This window comes from Trachurus japonicus, chromosome 7 (assembly GCF_045865225.1).
Source record: "Trachurus japonicus isolate A0001 chromosome 7, Traja_1.0".
Classification (NCBI taxonomy): Eukaryota; Metazoa; Chordata; class Actinopteri; order Carangiformes; family Carangidae; genus Trachurus; species Trachurus japonicus.
Window position 1 is genome coordinate 6,135,727 of NC_140913.1, and position 13,505 is coordinate 6,149,231.

Here is a 13,505-nt window from a genome sequence, read left to right on the forward strand (position 1 = left end):
ATGACTATAAGGATTATGCCAATTTGCCAGAATGTTGAACTATCCCTTTAAAATGAGAGAAAACACTGATTAGTGTGTTTATTCAGCGTGTGTGTGTGTGTGTGTGTGTCACCAGTAATCACACCTTGTCCTGCAGTTCATCAATGTCGTCATTGATGTTCATGATCTCAGCCTCCAGCGTGTCGGCCCGGCTCCTGCTCTCATCCAGGGTGCTGTTGTAGTTCTCTATGGCGCGCTGCATCACGGGAAAAATGACTTGAATTAATACATGCTCATGACCTCAGCAGTAGCTGTACTTGTGTGTGTGTGAACACTCACAGCGATGTCCTCCACAGACTTGTTGAGGTTGTTGAGCTGAGCCCAGACCATGGAGCTGGCGTTGAGGCTCTTCAGCTGATCGCCCACTGAGCTGAAGTCGATGTTCAACTTGTCCAGATCGTCCAGCAGGACGATGACGCAGCTGTCGCACGCTGCGCAAGAGACACACACACACACACACACACACGGCAGGTTTACACGCAGACTCATTAATTCTGATTCAAATCATTCCAAATGAAAGATTTCACGTCAACCGCTCACGTGACGTCATCTATTCATTTCACCACCGTGTGACATGCACAGATTAATCAAAACATCACTTGACTGATCGAAGATGGAGATCTATCATCTGATAAAAAGTTACACTGTTCACTATTTCTTGTTTTCCGACTGTCTACTGTAAGTGGGCGACAATGTTCAGTTCTTTGATAGTTTGTATCAAAAACAAACTCTCTGCCGTAGACCAGTTCTGCGTGCTGTGCTTGGAAGCCGCCATATAAACGTCACTGCGCATTTCTGTTGAGACGGGGCAACCAGACAACATTCTGTTTAACATGTTGTAATTTTACATTTGATCAGTTTGGGAGGAGGAATATTCTACCGCACTGAAACTGAATGAAATTCCATTTGGGTTTAGGTTCGTTTATTCTGATTGAGGTGTTTATATGGATTTCTATTTGTCTAATTGGAATATTTGGCTCCATGTAAACCCAGCCGTACATACAGATATACTCAACTCAACTCAACTCAACTCAACTCAACTCAACTCAACTCAACTCAACTCAACTCAACTCAACTCAACTCAACTCAACTCAACTCAACTCAACTCAACTCAAACTTTATTTATAGAGCACTTTAAAAACAATTTAAGTTGACCAAGGTGCTGTACGGATCAATAAAAACATACCATTATTATAAAACCATAAAATACATAAATAAAGTGCAATAGAAAATGTTCATAAATGGTTCTGATCTTGTTAGATGCAGCATAAATGTGTGTGTGTGTGTGTGTATGTATTTTACTTACGTTCACAGTGCATGCCATGGTTGTCCTCCATAGCCACACTGTATTTATGTGAGCAGGTGTCACACTGTTTTCCTGTCATCCCATCAGGACAGCGACACTCCCCGGTCCTCGGGTCACAGCGGCCTCCTCTACAGCTGCACTCTGAGGTGGGAGGGACCAGTTGAATAAATTGAGTGAGTTGATTGTGATGGAAACACGCTGCATTAGTGGTGTGGCTGGTATGAAAGCAACCGCAACTGCGAAAATTTCTCAACACGTTTGATCAAATGTTTCATCTGGTTTGTTCCAGCTACGTGTCTCCATTATGTACCGACGTTCACTCACTCTTGCATCCGTTAGGTCCGTAGTCCCAGAACCCAGGGGCGCACTGTTTACAGCTGGGTCCGTTGACCCCTGGCTGACAGGCGCACTGACCGCTCTGAGGGTCACACGGCTGGACGAGAGCCGCCGAGGCCTCGCAGTCACACTGACGGCAGCCGGAGCACGAGTCGAAGCCGAAGGAGCCGTCCTGATGAGAGACACACAGAGAAACGCTCAGGTGGAGGCAGGCACAAGGCACTAGTACAGTTCATACACCAGGCAATTCAAAGTGCTTTACAGAGGCATAGATATACATTAAAATCAACAAAAACAGGAAAATACAAAGAAAGAACAATAAAAGACAATAATAGCTATTAGAATGATAAAAATCATTACAATAATAAAATCAAAAACAGAAAAATACATTTAAAAGAAAAAGGAAGAAAAAGAAAAAGGGAGGCACCAGGTGGAGCTGGAGACTGAGTGGACAGTAAGAAGCTCCCGATGTCAAACAGGAAGTGTGGGACAGCAGGTTTCATTTTCAGCTGCAACATCCTGGTTAAATCTAGCCTAGAAATCTAGCTGCACCCTAGCGGCAGCAAATCTATTTGCTCCGTAGGTGAGTCTAGAAACGAGCCATAGGAACTTTTTGAGTCTCGAACATCGATTGTGTTCACCAATCACAGCGCTCTATCTGTTTAGAGAGTCGTTGGGCGGGCTTAACGCGATGACGACATACATTTTAATTGGCTTGTCAGGCTAACGTCATCCTGCTCTTTGCTCTGATTGGTCGTAGCGCTACCCTATTGGTGCAGAGGCAGTTTGAAAGACAGCCTTCATCCCGCCCCCTGGATTGAGCCGTGTCTCCCGGTCGTTGCCAGACTAGACATTTTAATGATATAGTCTGGCTTGTCAGGCTAGGTTAAATTGGCTCTAGTCTTGTTTTTTACATTTTACTCCTATTGATAAACTCGTTTCTAAACTGAAACTGAAATTAGGTTTCTTTTTTAGGAATAAATCATGTTTTTCGTTGCAAGTCAGAAAACACTTGATCAACTCAACTTTTTTACCCTTGTTGGACTACGGAGACCTGCTTTTTATGAACGCACCTGATCAGTTTTTAAAGAAACTGGATACTGTATATCACTGTGCTTTGCGTTTTATTACTGGTTGCAGCTATCGTGTACATCATTCCTTATATGCCGTCGCACATTGTCCATCTTTGTATGTCCGTAGACTCTCTCATTGGCTGACTTTTATTTATAAATCTATTCTTGGACTTTTGCCTACATATTTGTGTGTGCACATGTGTAGAAACCACAGCCGATATGGCCTGCGTTCTCAGGACATTATACAGATGAAGGTCCCGAGAGTGAGAACGGAACTGGGCAAAAAGGCTTTTAAATTTTCAGCTCCGTCGACCTGGAACGATGTGCAGAAGGACTTGAAACTGACACATCTTGTAACTCTGGGTGAATTCAGGTCAATTATAATAGACAGAGAATTGAGCTCAATCGGACTGTGTGATTGCATTGTTTAATCATGTTTTCCTGAAATGTGTGATTGTATTTTATTTGAGTCTTGTGTGATGTGCAACTGAGCTGTTTGTGTGCTGCGGTCTTGGCCAGGTCACTCTTGGAAAAGAGGTTTTAAATCTCAATGAGATTTTTACCTGGTTAAATAAAGGATATTGATTGATTGATTGATGTGCTTTGTTTGGTTGCAGTAAAGGTCACACACAGCTGTGAATCATTTATTAATATCTATACATCCATTTTCTCTTTTGTTATAACTGTCCTAAAAGCTGCTCTTCCACAGCATAACAATAAGAACGGCTAAGTGATACTTTGATACTTTATTTTCATTTAAAGATGTTCCCTGGACAAATTCCAAATTCGGTAACTCTGCTTTTACAGTAGTTTCTCTGGTGCACACACCTGGAATAATTTACAAACAAATTCTAATACTCGAGTCGATACATTTGTTACATAATAACCTAATAATCAAAAATACTTTTTTTTATCTGTTTTTAATGATAATTGTACATGTTGTTGTTGTTGTTTTGGGTTTGGATTTTTTTTACTCTATATTTATTTATGTTATCTTGTTTAATTGTGTTTTTAATTGTGTTCTCATACCTGATGAAATGTATATCTTTTATACACATTATACTTTTTATACGGTGAGATAAAGGCAATTTTCCACCACGCTGGATAATAAAGGTTTATTGTATTGTATTGTATTGTTGTGCTCTCGACGTCATGAGGGTTTACCGTCATTGGCTTTCAAGATCTAAATAAAGGTTAAATTAAATAAAAAAGAAAGATATTACAGAGAGAGATCACTAGTTGCTCTAATACTGTACCTTTCTCTTGACTTTCTTTTTATTTCTTAAAGTGATGTCATGAACATTCCTCTAATCGGGAAAACGGAAAACTCAACATTTCAACATGTTGAATGTTTTTAGAGATCATGAGCAGCAGTATTCATAACATCCTGGTTTATTTGACTGGACATTTCATCAGGAAGAGGGGCAGACCTGTTGCCTACATTTGTGATACAATCATTAGTGTCTGGTTGTGAGTACTAGCTTCTAACTGTTTTCTCTGCTGTTTGGAAATGAATGGATGAGAATGATTTAGGAACTTGTAATTCACACAGCAGCAGGGAGCAGCATTTACCTCACAGCGGTCACAGTGCGGTCCTGTCACTCCTGGTTTACAGCGACACTGTCCAGTGTGAGGGTCACATGACTCGGTGCCACATGGAGAGCAGTTACATTCTGTGTAACAAGAAGAAAAAACACACAACTTTTACATTTTCAAACACATTTTGAAGCTGTACTTCACCGTCTGACTGGATCAGATGAACATGTAAATGCACCCGGCCCAGCTGAGGGCCTGAACTCACTGGTGCAGTTTTTGGCAGCCACTGCGTTGCCATAGTGACCAGGGGCACAGATGTCACAGTGGGGTCCGGCTGTGTTGTGCATGCAGCTCAGACACTCTCCGGTCAGCGGGTGGCAGTCTGTGAACAGCATGTTGGGGTCCGTGTTGCCATGGCAGTGGCATGGCTGGCATCTGCTGCCCAGCACCATGGGGTTGCCGTAGAAACCAGGGGCACACCTGTAGAAAGAGGCCCATAGTTACATACAGTATGTTTCCTGCTTAATGTATTTAATAAATTAAACACTTTTAATTACTTTAATAGTAGATATGATATGTTTTATAAGATATGTTAATATGTGTACTTTTTAATTCTATTTTTTTGTTACTCTTAAAGTGACTACAAGGACTTTCGGAAAGCTTAAGTGATTTACACCACATTTCCCATGAGCCTCCGTGCGCACGCTGAAATTCTTGGACCGGCGCAAGACGGACGAAAGCGAAAACATTTGCCAAGAATGTTTTCATTAATCAAGAATGAAAGTCGGAGGTTCGAAGACGATCACATAACGTTGTAGTTCCGACCATAAACGATGCCAACTAGTGATCAGGAAACCGAAACTACTGTAGGAAATGCTGGGGGAGTCTACCACTAAATAATAATATCAAAATTACTATAAAGACAAAACGATATATTTATCGAAAATGGACCCATTAACAAGTGTGGGTAATGTAGATTCATATGAGACTCTTTTATAACCAAAAGCAAACTCCTCGGGGTCTCTTTAAGGAAAATGTGTGTAATATACTAATAAAGTAGCTTTGACTTGTCTAGTGTGAACTTGCCTATACATATTTAATAAAGTCCAGCTCTTTTCTGGAAAAAAAAAACTTTACGATTTTTGAAATATTGTACAAAAATGATCAAATGTTATCTTGAAAATGAGTTATCTTGTTGTTAACTCTTTCTCTTTTACAGGTCTTTGTTTTCACTGTATGTTATGGAATTAATTTTAAAAAAAAGTATTTTTTTGAACTTTTAATTTATTGGACAGCATGTAGAGAGACAGGAAATGGGGGGACAGAGAGAGGGACAATGAATGACATGCAGCAAAGGGCCACCGGTGGAATCGAACCAGGGCTTTTTTTCATTTCGGGTAGGATGGGGTGTTTGGTGGTGTTGGTGGTGGGGTGATTCAGAGCAAAGTCACACTAGACTGACGGGGGTGTTTCACCTTTCACAGTGTGGACCAGCATAACCCGGCATACACAGACACTGCATCCTGTCAGTCTTCTGCACACAGCCCTCAGCAAAGCTAGAGAGAGAGAGACAGAGAGAGAGAGACTATCAGTCTGTATGGTGACATCTGGTTCAGAGAGAACCAATTACAGGGATCATTAAATACTGGTGGATGAATAAAAAGAGAGGGAACTGTGCTGACTTGTTGGAGGGGACCCTGAGTGGGCAGGGACAACTGGAACATGACACGGCCTGTCCGTCAAGGCTGTTGTTGCCGAGGAAACCGCCTTGACACTTCTCGCAGTGGTCGCCGGCTGTGTTGTGCTGACAGTTCTGATGAACAGAGAGAAAAATAAAACACAGACACGGTGTCTATTTTTATATCTACGACTACAGTCTAGAGGCGTAACAGACCAGGGTTGGTTTTATCACTGATACTCACCACACACACTCCTGATCCGTCCAGACACCGGTCAGAGTGCCCGTTACAGTTACAGGGAACACACTTCCCCAGAAATAGGCCGATGGTGTCTCTATAGTAACCAGGAGCACATTTCTACACAGAGGAGAGGAGGACACTGTGTATGAGGGGTGGGTATTGCCAAGGACCTCACGATACGATACGCATCACGATACTTGAGTCACGATACGATACGATATTGCGATATCCAAATTTTGCGATATATTGCGATATTCTACATAGTTCACTGAAAAATGTAATGCATTATGCATCTTAAAATCCGAGTTGTATGTACATCAGATGATAGTGATAATTTATGGGACAAACTGAGTCAAAACAATGTAATTCAAATTATCCATGCCATTTTATGCAATGAGACGAAGAGCAATATATAGTTGAGTACTGAAAGTAATCTGAATTTGTTTATTTATGTCACACCTGTGTGGCAGGTAACACCAACAGGAAGGACTGTCTAGTTTTTGTTTTTTGTATTTGTTATTGTGTCTTGTAATCTCATATGGGATGGGCCACAGTGGTGGCATGACACGAAAATAAAATATTCATTCATTCATTCATTCATTCATTCATTCATTTATTCATTTATTCATTCATATACAAGTGCAAGTTACAACAACATATTTGCATGTACAACACACTGTCTGAGGTAGCAGTACAGTGACACCTCGCGGAGCAGAGGTGCGGAAGTCGTACTGGATTTACGTCTGAAACATGATTTATTATTTGAATTTTTTTTTTGATTTTTGATTTTTTTTGGAAAAAAAAAATCGATATTTAAATATTGAATATCGATATCGTATCGCAATATAAAGTATCGCGATATATTGCCATATCGATTTTTGCCCACCCCTATGAGGGGTTGCAGTGTTTTTAACTGATGATTCATCTACAGATTTTTCTCTCAATGAATCAACTGGTTATTTCACATATAAAAAACAAAACAAAAGTCACTCTATACCTTGTCAGATTGTTCTCAACAAAGTGCGGCGCTCACCTGACACGAGTCTCCCAGGTAGTTGGCGGGACACATGCAGATCTCCACGTTGTTGGCATGGCGACCGGCGGGCATGCCCTCTGCGCCCTCCAGCACGGCGCCGCGCAGCGACACGGAGTGGGCGGACTGGGAGTGGAGGGCCCGGACCTGCAGGGACTCCAGACCGACCAGGACCATCATCAGCTCCTCCCGAGACACAGAGTTCCCGGTCTGAGCGTGACGGAAACTTCCCTGTGTGCACGTGTGTGTGTGTGTGGAGAGGGATAAAGGATCAACAACAAATGACACTTCTGGACACAACACAAAATGGACTTAATAGTCTGTATTTACCCCTAACCCTAACCCTATAATACTGCATATCAGCAGCTTTAGATGCAAATGGACAGTGATGCTAAAATACAGTAAGTCTTCTATTGTTGAGAATTTATTATATTTGTAAGGGTTAATAAGTTCATATAGAAGTTAAAGGTTATAGCTACAACTTTTTCATCAAAACGATTAATTTTTCAAAAATAATACAGAGGGGTGCAGAATAAAGGAATGAATTTTATATATTTTTTTTAATAGTATATAAATAATTGTTTCATAAATTTTGACGGGTCCAAAATATATAAATATTTACATCAGGTTACGTTGGCAATCATCGTATGATGTGATGACATCAGTTTTTTTGTCGTTGTTAGCAGCCGTGCTGTATACTCCTCATTTGCATGCTGTATGCTTTCTCTTTTTTCATTCACTATTTAAAGACGTCCAGAGTCTGGTCTCTTCTCATAATTATTAAAGTTGTAAGAGGAAACTGCAACATCTATTTCTAAATGTCTGGGGAGAAAAAAAAAGTGTGCCTACAGTGATAAAACCTAAAACAATCTTTTGGAAAAACAAACAAAAGAAAGACAAAAAGTTAAAAGAAAGCATCATTTTGGTACCAGTCTGTATAAATGTGACTTTACCTCCACCATGTGGACTATTCCCAGGTGAGGCTCCTCAGGTGCGGAGTACTCTCTCTCCATGAACACCAGGGTCATTTGGTTGCCCTGCAGGTGGAGAAAACGGAGGAGAAGTGTTTGCTGTGTTTCATGTTGTATCATATGAGACAGGGACTTTTTTCTACCAGTGTTTGTGTGTGTGTTCTGCACCTTGAGGATGATGTCAGGCCTGGAGGCTTCTGCAGGCAGAGACAGCACATCGCCCCTCATGGTCTGAGTGTGGAGACGATACCTCAGGTAGCCTCCGTAGGACGAGACCTGGAGGACGGAGGGAGGGATGGAAATAAATCAAAGGAGTAAAGCAGACAGAGACGTGCTTTGACCTCACGCTGCTGAATCTTAATGCAGACTACAATGGATTATATTCAGACTCCACAGTCAAACATGGACGAGATCCAAGGAGTCCGCGCTTCTTCATGCGTGACAGATAAAAACGCCTACGCTCCTGTGGTAACCATGCAGGTTTTGGCACTGTCGACACTTGAAGCTGGTCTATGGAGCGGAACAGGACTCAGCCGGGGATTTAAATCGACGCGTCGGACCCTCAGACTGATGCCGGTGGAATCACACATGAAAGTTGCGGATTTCAGAAGCTCAGACCAAACACTGATCTGTATCCACACACCGCGTCTGAGCCTGGGGATCAGGGATGTGGGCGATGTTTGTCTCCTTTAATCTAGCTGTATGAGTGTGTGTGTGTGTGTTTGTGGAAGTTGTGATTTTGTGCTAAACTGTGTCATTTATGTTTGGTTGAAAACTTTTCTAACTAACTGCCAACTCTGTTCAAGTAATTAATTAGCTTTTAAATCAGCTCCATTAGACCCAGAGTGCACCAGGATGTGTCGACCCTATTGTGTTTTACTTAAGTCAAATGAATTGCTATGTTGATGGCCTGAACTTGCTATCATGTGTCAGGCCTGGTGAAAGGTTATGCATTTTAGGGTTCTCGGCTCGACAGTGCTACTTGGAAAATATCATCCAATCACCAACGGTTTTACCTACATGCATGTGAATCGGTACGTATGCATATAGAAAAAAGACACACAAAATAACTCTGTGGTAGCCATGGTCAAAAACCAGCTTAACCTCGGCCATATTGAGTTTAACCTAAAATGTTGGCGCAGTAAGGATAAGTTAAAGGGATAGTTCAGTTTTGTTTTTGTTTTTTTTGAAGTGGGGTTGTATGAGGTAGTGATGGGAATAACAGCATTATAAAATAAAGGCGTTAACTAACGGCGCTACTTTTTTCAGCAACGACGACAAGTAATCAAAAAAGTTACTGTTATCCCTGTTATAACGCTGTTACCGTTACTGACAATAAAATGCGCAGTTACTTGACCGAAGAAGCTGTCACAAAATAATACACCCGTTAAAATGTACACATTTTGTTTCAGTCCATCAACTAGTCGGAAAAAAGCTGTTTATCTGGAATTAACCGACTCACTCAGTATTCCTCCGCACAGGCAGGCTGCACTCTGAGCTGGTATGGCTAACTGGGGGAGAGCAGAGACCTGTCTGCTGCAGATATTATACTTAGGGGTCATTTGTACCTCATACAACCCTGCATCAAAAAAACTGAACTGTCCCTTTAAGTAGATAACTGAGAGAATACAGCATCAGCAAAATGTATTAGAAGCTGCAGATGCTGTTAAATAAAAACTGTTGAGTTCAGTGTTACTGAACTGCTTTGACTGGTGTGCTGCTCAAAAAACTAGGCTAGTTTACATTTTAAACGGGCTTGTCTGTACTTGCTTGGGATGCTAAGCTAGCAGGCTAATGAACTGTACGGACATGTTGTGTCAAGCCTGTCTACAAAAAAAAAAATTAAATTAAATTAAATTAAATGTAATTTCCAATCAAACTTTTTCAAAGTAAGTCAACTGAAGGCTTCATCAAAACCAGACTTGAATGAAGGAAGAAGGTGTTTAAACTTTGCTGCCTGGATTTAATAAATCAACACCTCAACAATGACAACGTCCTCAGTCGACCTCCATGGAGAAAATGCAGACTGATGGGTGATAAGTGAAGTCAAACCACCTGCACATCACTTTGCTTTGAGAGCTTCTGACAGAATAAAACACACCTTCAACACACAGATTCCTACAGCTGTTTTCTGCCTGGTCATGCCTCTCATGTTATCATTCTAACTCAGTGATGAAATATTTCATCGATGCACAGAAATATTGTTAGCGAGAAAGCAAAGCCCCTCCAACCACATGATGTGTCTTGTGCGAAGGCTTGACTAGAAAAAGTTGTGTAACTGTAGAACTTGTGACATATTTGTGTTTTGCTTGGCAGATCCAACTGAATCGATCAGTGTTCCTGACACTTTTGGCTTTTTTCAACAAGCACGACTCAAGTCTACTCAAGACGGTTTTTTTTTGCTTTTCCACTGAGAACAGTACCTGGTACAGAACCGGTTACCTGTTTTTGGTACCGCCTCAGCCAGGGTTCCAAGCGAGCCAAGCCGATACCATGACGTGACGTCAACTGACTTCTGATTTGCCAGAGTGTCGACACTGGAAAAGTCGCGAGCACGATACGAGAGTCAAACTTTTTTAATAACGGAACTTTACGAGAGAGAGAGTTCTTTTCGAGGCAAATGCACAGACAAAAAGAAAGAAAGAAGAAACTGCCACTGATGGGAACACGCATCAGCGGTTTTGCATGAATTTCCCTCGAAAACAACTTTGTCTCGTAACATTCCGTTATTATCTCATAGCGTGGTGAATGTGCAGGTCACAACTTGTCCACCAGAGCGTTTTGGAGTTGTTGGATTGTGTATTTGATGAGTTTGATGAGGGAAACCAAGAAATCCCATTAGCCTCCGTAGCATAGCTCTGACCAGCGCGCGGCTCTGCTCTGCCGTTCTAAAAATAGCTTGCACTGACAACTAAAGGTACAGTAACAAACCTACTCCTCAAACTATAGGGATTATGGCCATGGGCCAATTTACCAAAATGTTGAACTATCCCTTTAACAGCGTCCACTGGTCTGTAATGAGACTGTTCTTATTCTTTCACGCCGGTTAAATGGCTGCTGTGCGGAAAAAAAACTACAGCGTCCGTTGACGAGGTTCAGACGTTCCTGTGTTTGGTGGCTGAGGAGAATATCAGCTGTGCTATGACGACCCAGCCCACGGTGAGGAGGTGAGATACTGTGAAGTACTCAGTTGTAATGGAAAATGACCTAAACCAGGTCGAATAGAGCTGTAACTGTGTAGTGGAAAAGGGGCCATTTGTGTTCACCCGTTCAATGAACTACGCTGTACAACATCCATTTACTCTCCCTCCAAGTCTCCAGGTTGTCCAGAGTCTGACCTTGTCTCCCAGGTAAGTCCTTGGTGCGTGCCAGTGGAGGTCCTGGTAGACATCGGGCACGTCACTGAGGTCAGCCTCCACCAGGTCCTGACCTGGGTACACCGCCACCGGTACCTCCTGTCTGTCTGCGCCGAGCAGCACCCAGCCCACCATGTCCATGATCTACAGCAGAGGAGAAACACACTGATGAGCTTCTGTAACATACTGGAACCATCGTAACACCACTAATATTATCCTCTGAATGAGGGCGGTAGTGGTAGCTGTTTAAGAAGCTGTTTCTTATCTTTAATTTATTATTATTATGTATCAGTATTGTTATTGTTATTATTTTCTTGTCTTTTTGTTATTTTATTATACTTCTGTTATTTCCATATTTTTGCACATTTATTGTTTGCCACATCTTTGTTTTTTTTTTTCTAAAAAAATGGAAAAATTCAATAACATTTTTTTTATCACAAATAATAATAAAAAAAACACTACTGTAATTGGAGGCCAGGTTACACCAAGATCCACACTAATATTTCTTTTGATGGCACAGCACAAGGTTTTGGGATCAAGGCTCTTTCACTGATTACTGCAGATCTAAACGTGGAGCAGCCAGTCCAGATGTGTTCACCACCTCTGTGCGTCTCTTGTCGGAGCTGCGACACCGGTCCGTGGCCCCGAAGCAGAAGCAGCTGGTGCAGCCCTTCGGATTGGTTGGGTCCAAGTGGAAGGTACCAACTCTGCACTGATCGCAGCGAGAGCCCTGGACGTTTTCCTGCAGGGGGCGGGACACACACAACAGTTCAGCACACACACGTTGGGTTGAGATGGACAGGCTTGTGTGTGTGTGTGTGTGTGTGTGTGTGTCTTCCCACCTTGCAGAGACATTGTCCTGTGAAGGAGTCACACACTTCCTCCTCGGTTCCCGCCTCATTGCAGTCACATGGCCTGCAGTTGGGGTAACCGTAGAAACCGGGGGCGCAGCGGTCACACTGGCGGCCGACGATGTTGTTCTTACATCTACAAACAATTACAAATAACTGGTTAAAGAAACACACACATCTATTGACATCTCTCAATGGACTAAAACTGTGATTTCATAACCTTTGACCTCTGACATTTGTGCAGACCATAAAATAAACTCATACCTCAGTCTGAAGATGAAAAGATTAAAACTTAATTGCATTGCAGTGTGTGTGTGTGTGTGTGTGTGTGTGTGTGTGTGTGTTAATGCCAGGTGCTGGGACCTCAAGTGATGAAAGCCTTCAGGCAGAAAAATAAATGGGTAAGTCCTTGTCTGTCTTGTCAAGGCAGAGCAGACACATTCCTCTGTGTGTGTGTGTGTGTGTGTGTGTGTGTGTGAGAGAGAGAGTGAGAGTTTGTTTTGCATATTATACAGTACAGGCAGACTAAAGGTGCCAGAGCAGCAACAGTTGCATTACTCAGAATGAACACATATGAAATCTTCTGATCTCTGTTTTCTCTCTGTGTCACTGTTGAGCTCAAAGAAATAGTTCAACATTTTCAAACACACACCTCTCTCATCACATATCCCACCACGGGGCAGGAGGCAGCATATGAATAACTTAGGTTATTATCATTAACAGAGAATTATTGTGATAAATTACACGGATAAAAAATGTAAACTGGAAAAATGCTTGCAAATTTTCCCAGCTGCAGAATGTCTCCTATAGACACAGATTTGTGTACATTTATATATATTTGGCAGATTGTTCTGCTATTTCAATTGTCTTTTCTATTTTTATTTTATTTTCTTCTCTCTATTTATTCTGTTTTTAGTATTTTATACATAACACTGGATATAGTGTATATTTTCTTTAACTTGTGTCCTCTATATTCAAATTGTATGTCCCTGCTTCTACTGGATGCTTAAATGTCCCTTTGGCATCAGTAAAGTATGTCTAATCCAAGTCTGTGTGTGTGATGAATAACACAGGTTTGCTGGATG

General features: G+C 41.7%; 1 protein-coding gene across 2 annotated transcripts in view; it reads right to left on the minus strand.

Moving 5' to 3' along the window:
- lama5 (laminin, alpha 5) overlaps nt 1-13,505 on the minus strand; it is a 113,833-nt gene that overhangs the window by 19,291 nt on the left and 81,037 nt on the right. For both annotated transcript variants that reach the window (XM_085780927.1, XM_085780926.1), the window contains exons 36-50: nt 12,412-12,556; nt 12,171-12,311; nt 11,552-11,713; nt 8,382-8,489; nt 8,196-8,279; nt 7,243-7,473; nt 6,213-6,326; nt 5,973-6,103; nt 5,766-5,846; nt 4,556-4,770; nt 4,327-4,427; nt 1,670-1,853; nt 1,346-1,486; nt 319-470; nt 125-235 (exon numbers count right to left, since the gene is read on the minus strand). In XM_085780927.1, the coding sequence (XP_085637053.1) occupies nt 125-235; nt 319-470; nt 1,346-1,486; nt 1,670-1,853; nt 4,327-4,427; nt 4,556-4,770; nt 5,766-5,846; nt 5,973-6,103; nt 6,213-6,326; nt 7,243-7,473; nt 8,196-8,279; nt 8,382-8,489; nt 11,552-11,713; nt 12,171-12,311; nt 12,412-12,556 (2,101 nt within the window). The remainder of the gene's footprint in view (nt 1-124; nt 236-318; nt 471-1,345; nt 1,487-1,669; nt 1,854-4,326; nt 4,428-4,555; nt 4,771-5,765; nt 5,847-5,972; nt 6,104-6,212; nt 6,327-7,242; nt 7,474-8,195; nt 8,280-8,381; nt 8,490-11,551; nt 11,714-12,170; nt 12,312-12,411; nt 12,557-13,505) is intronic.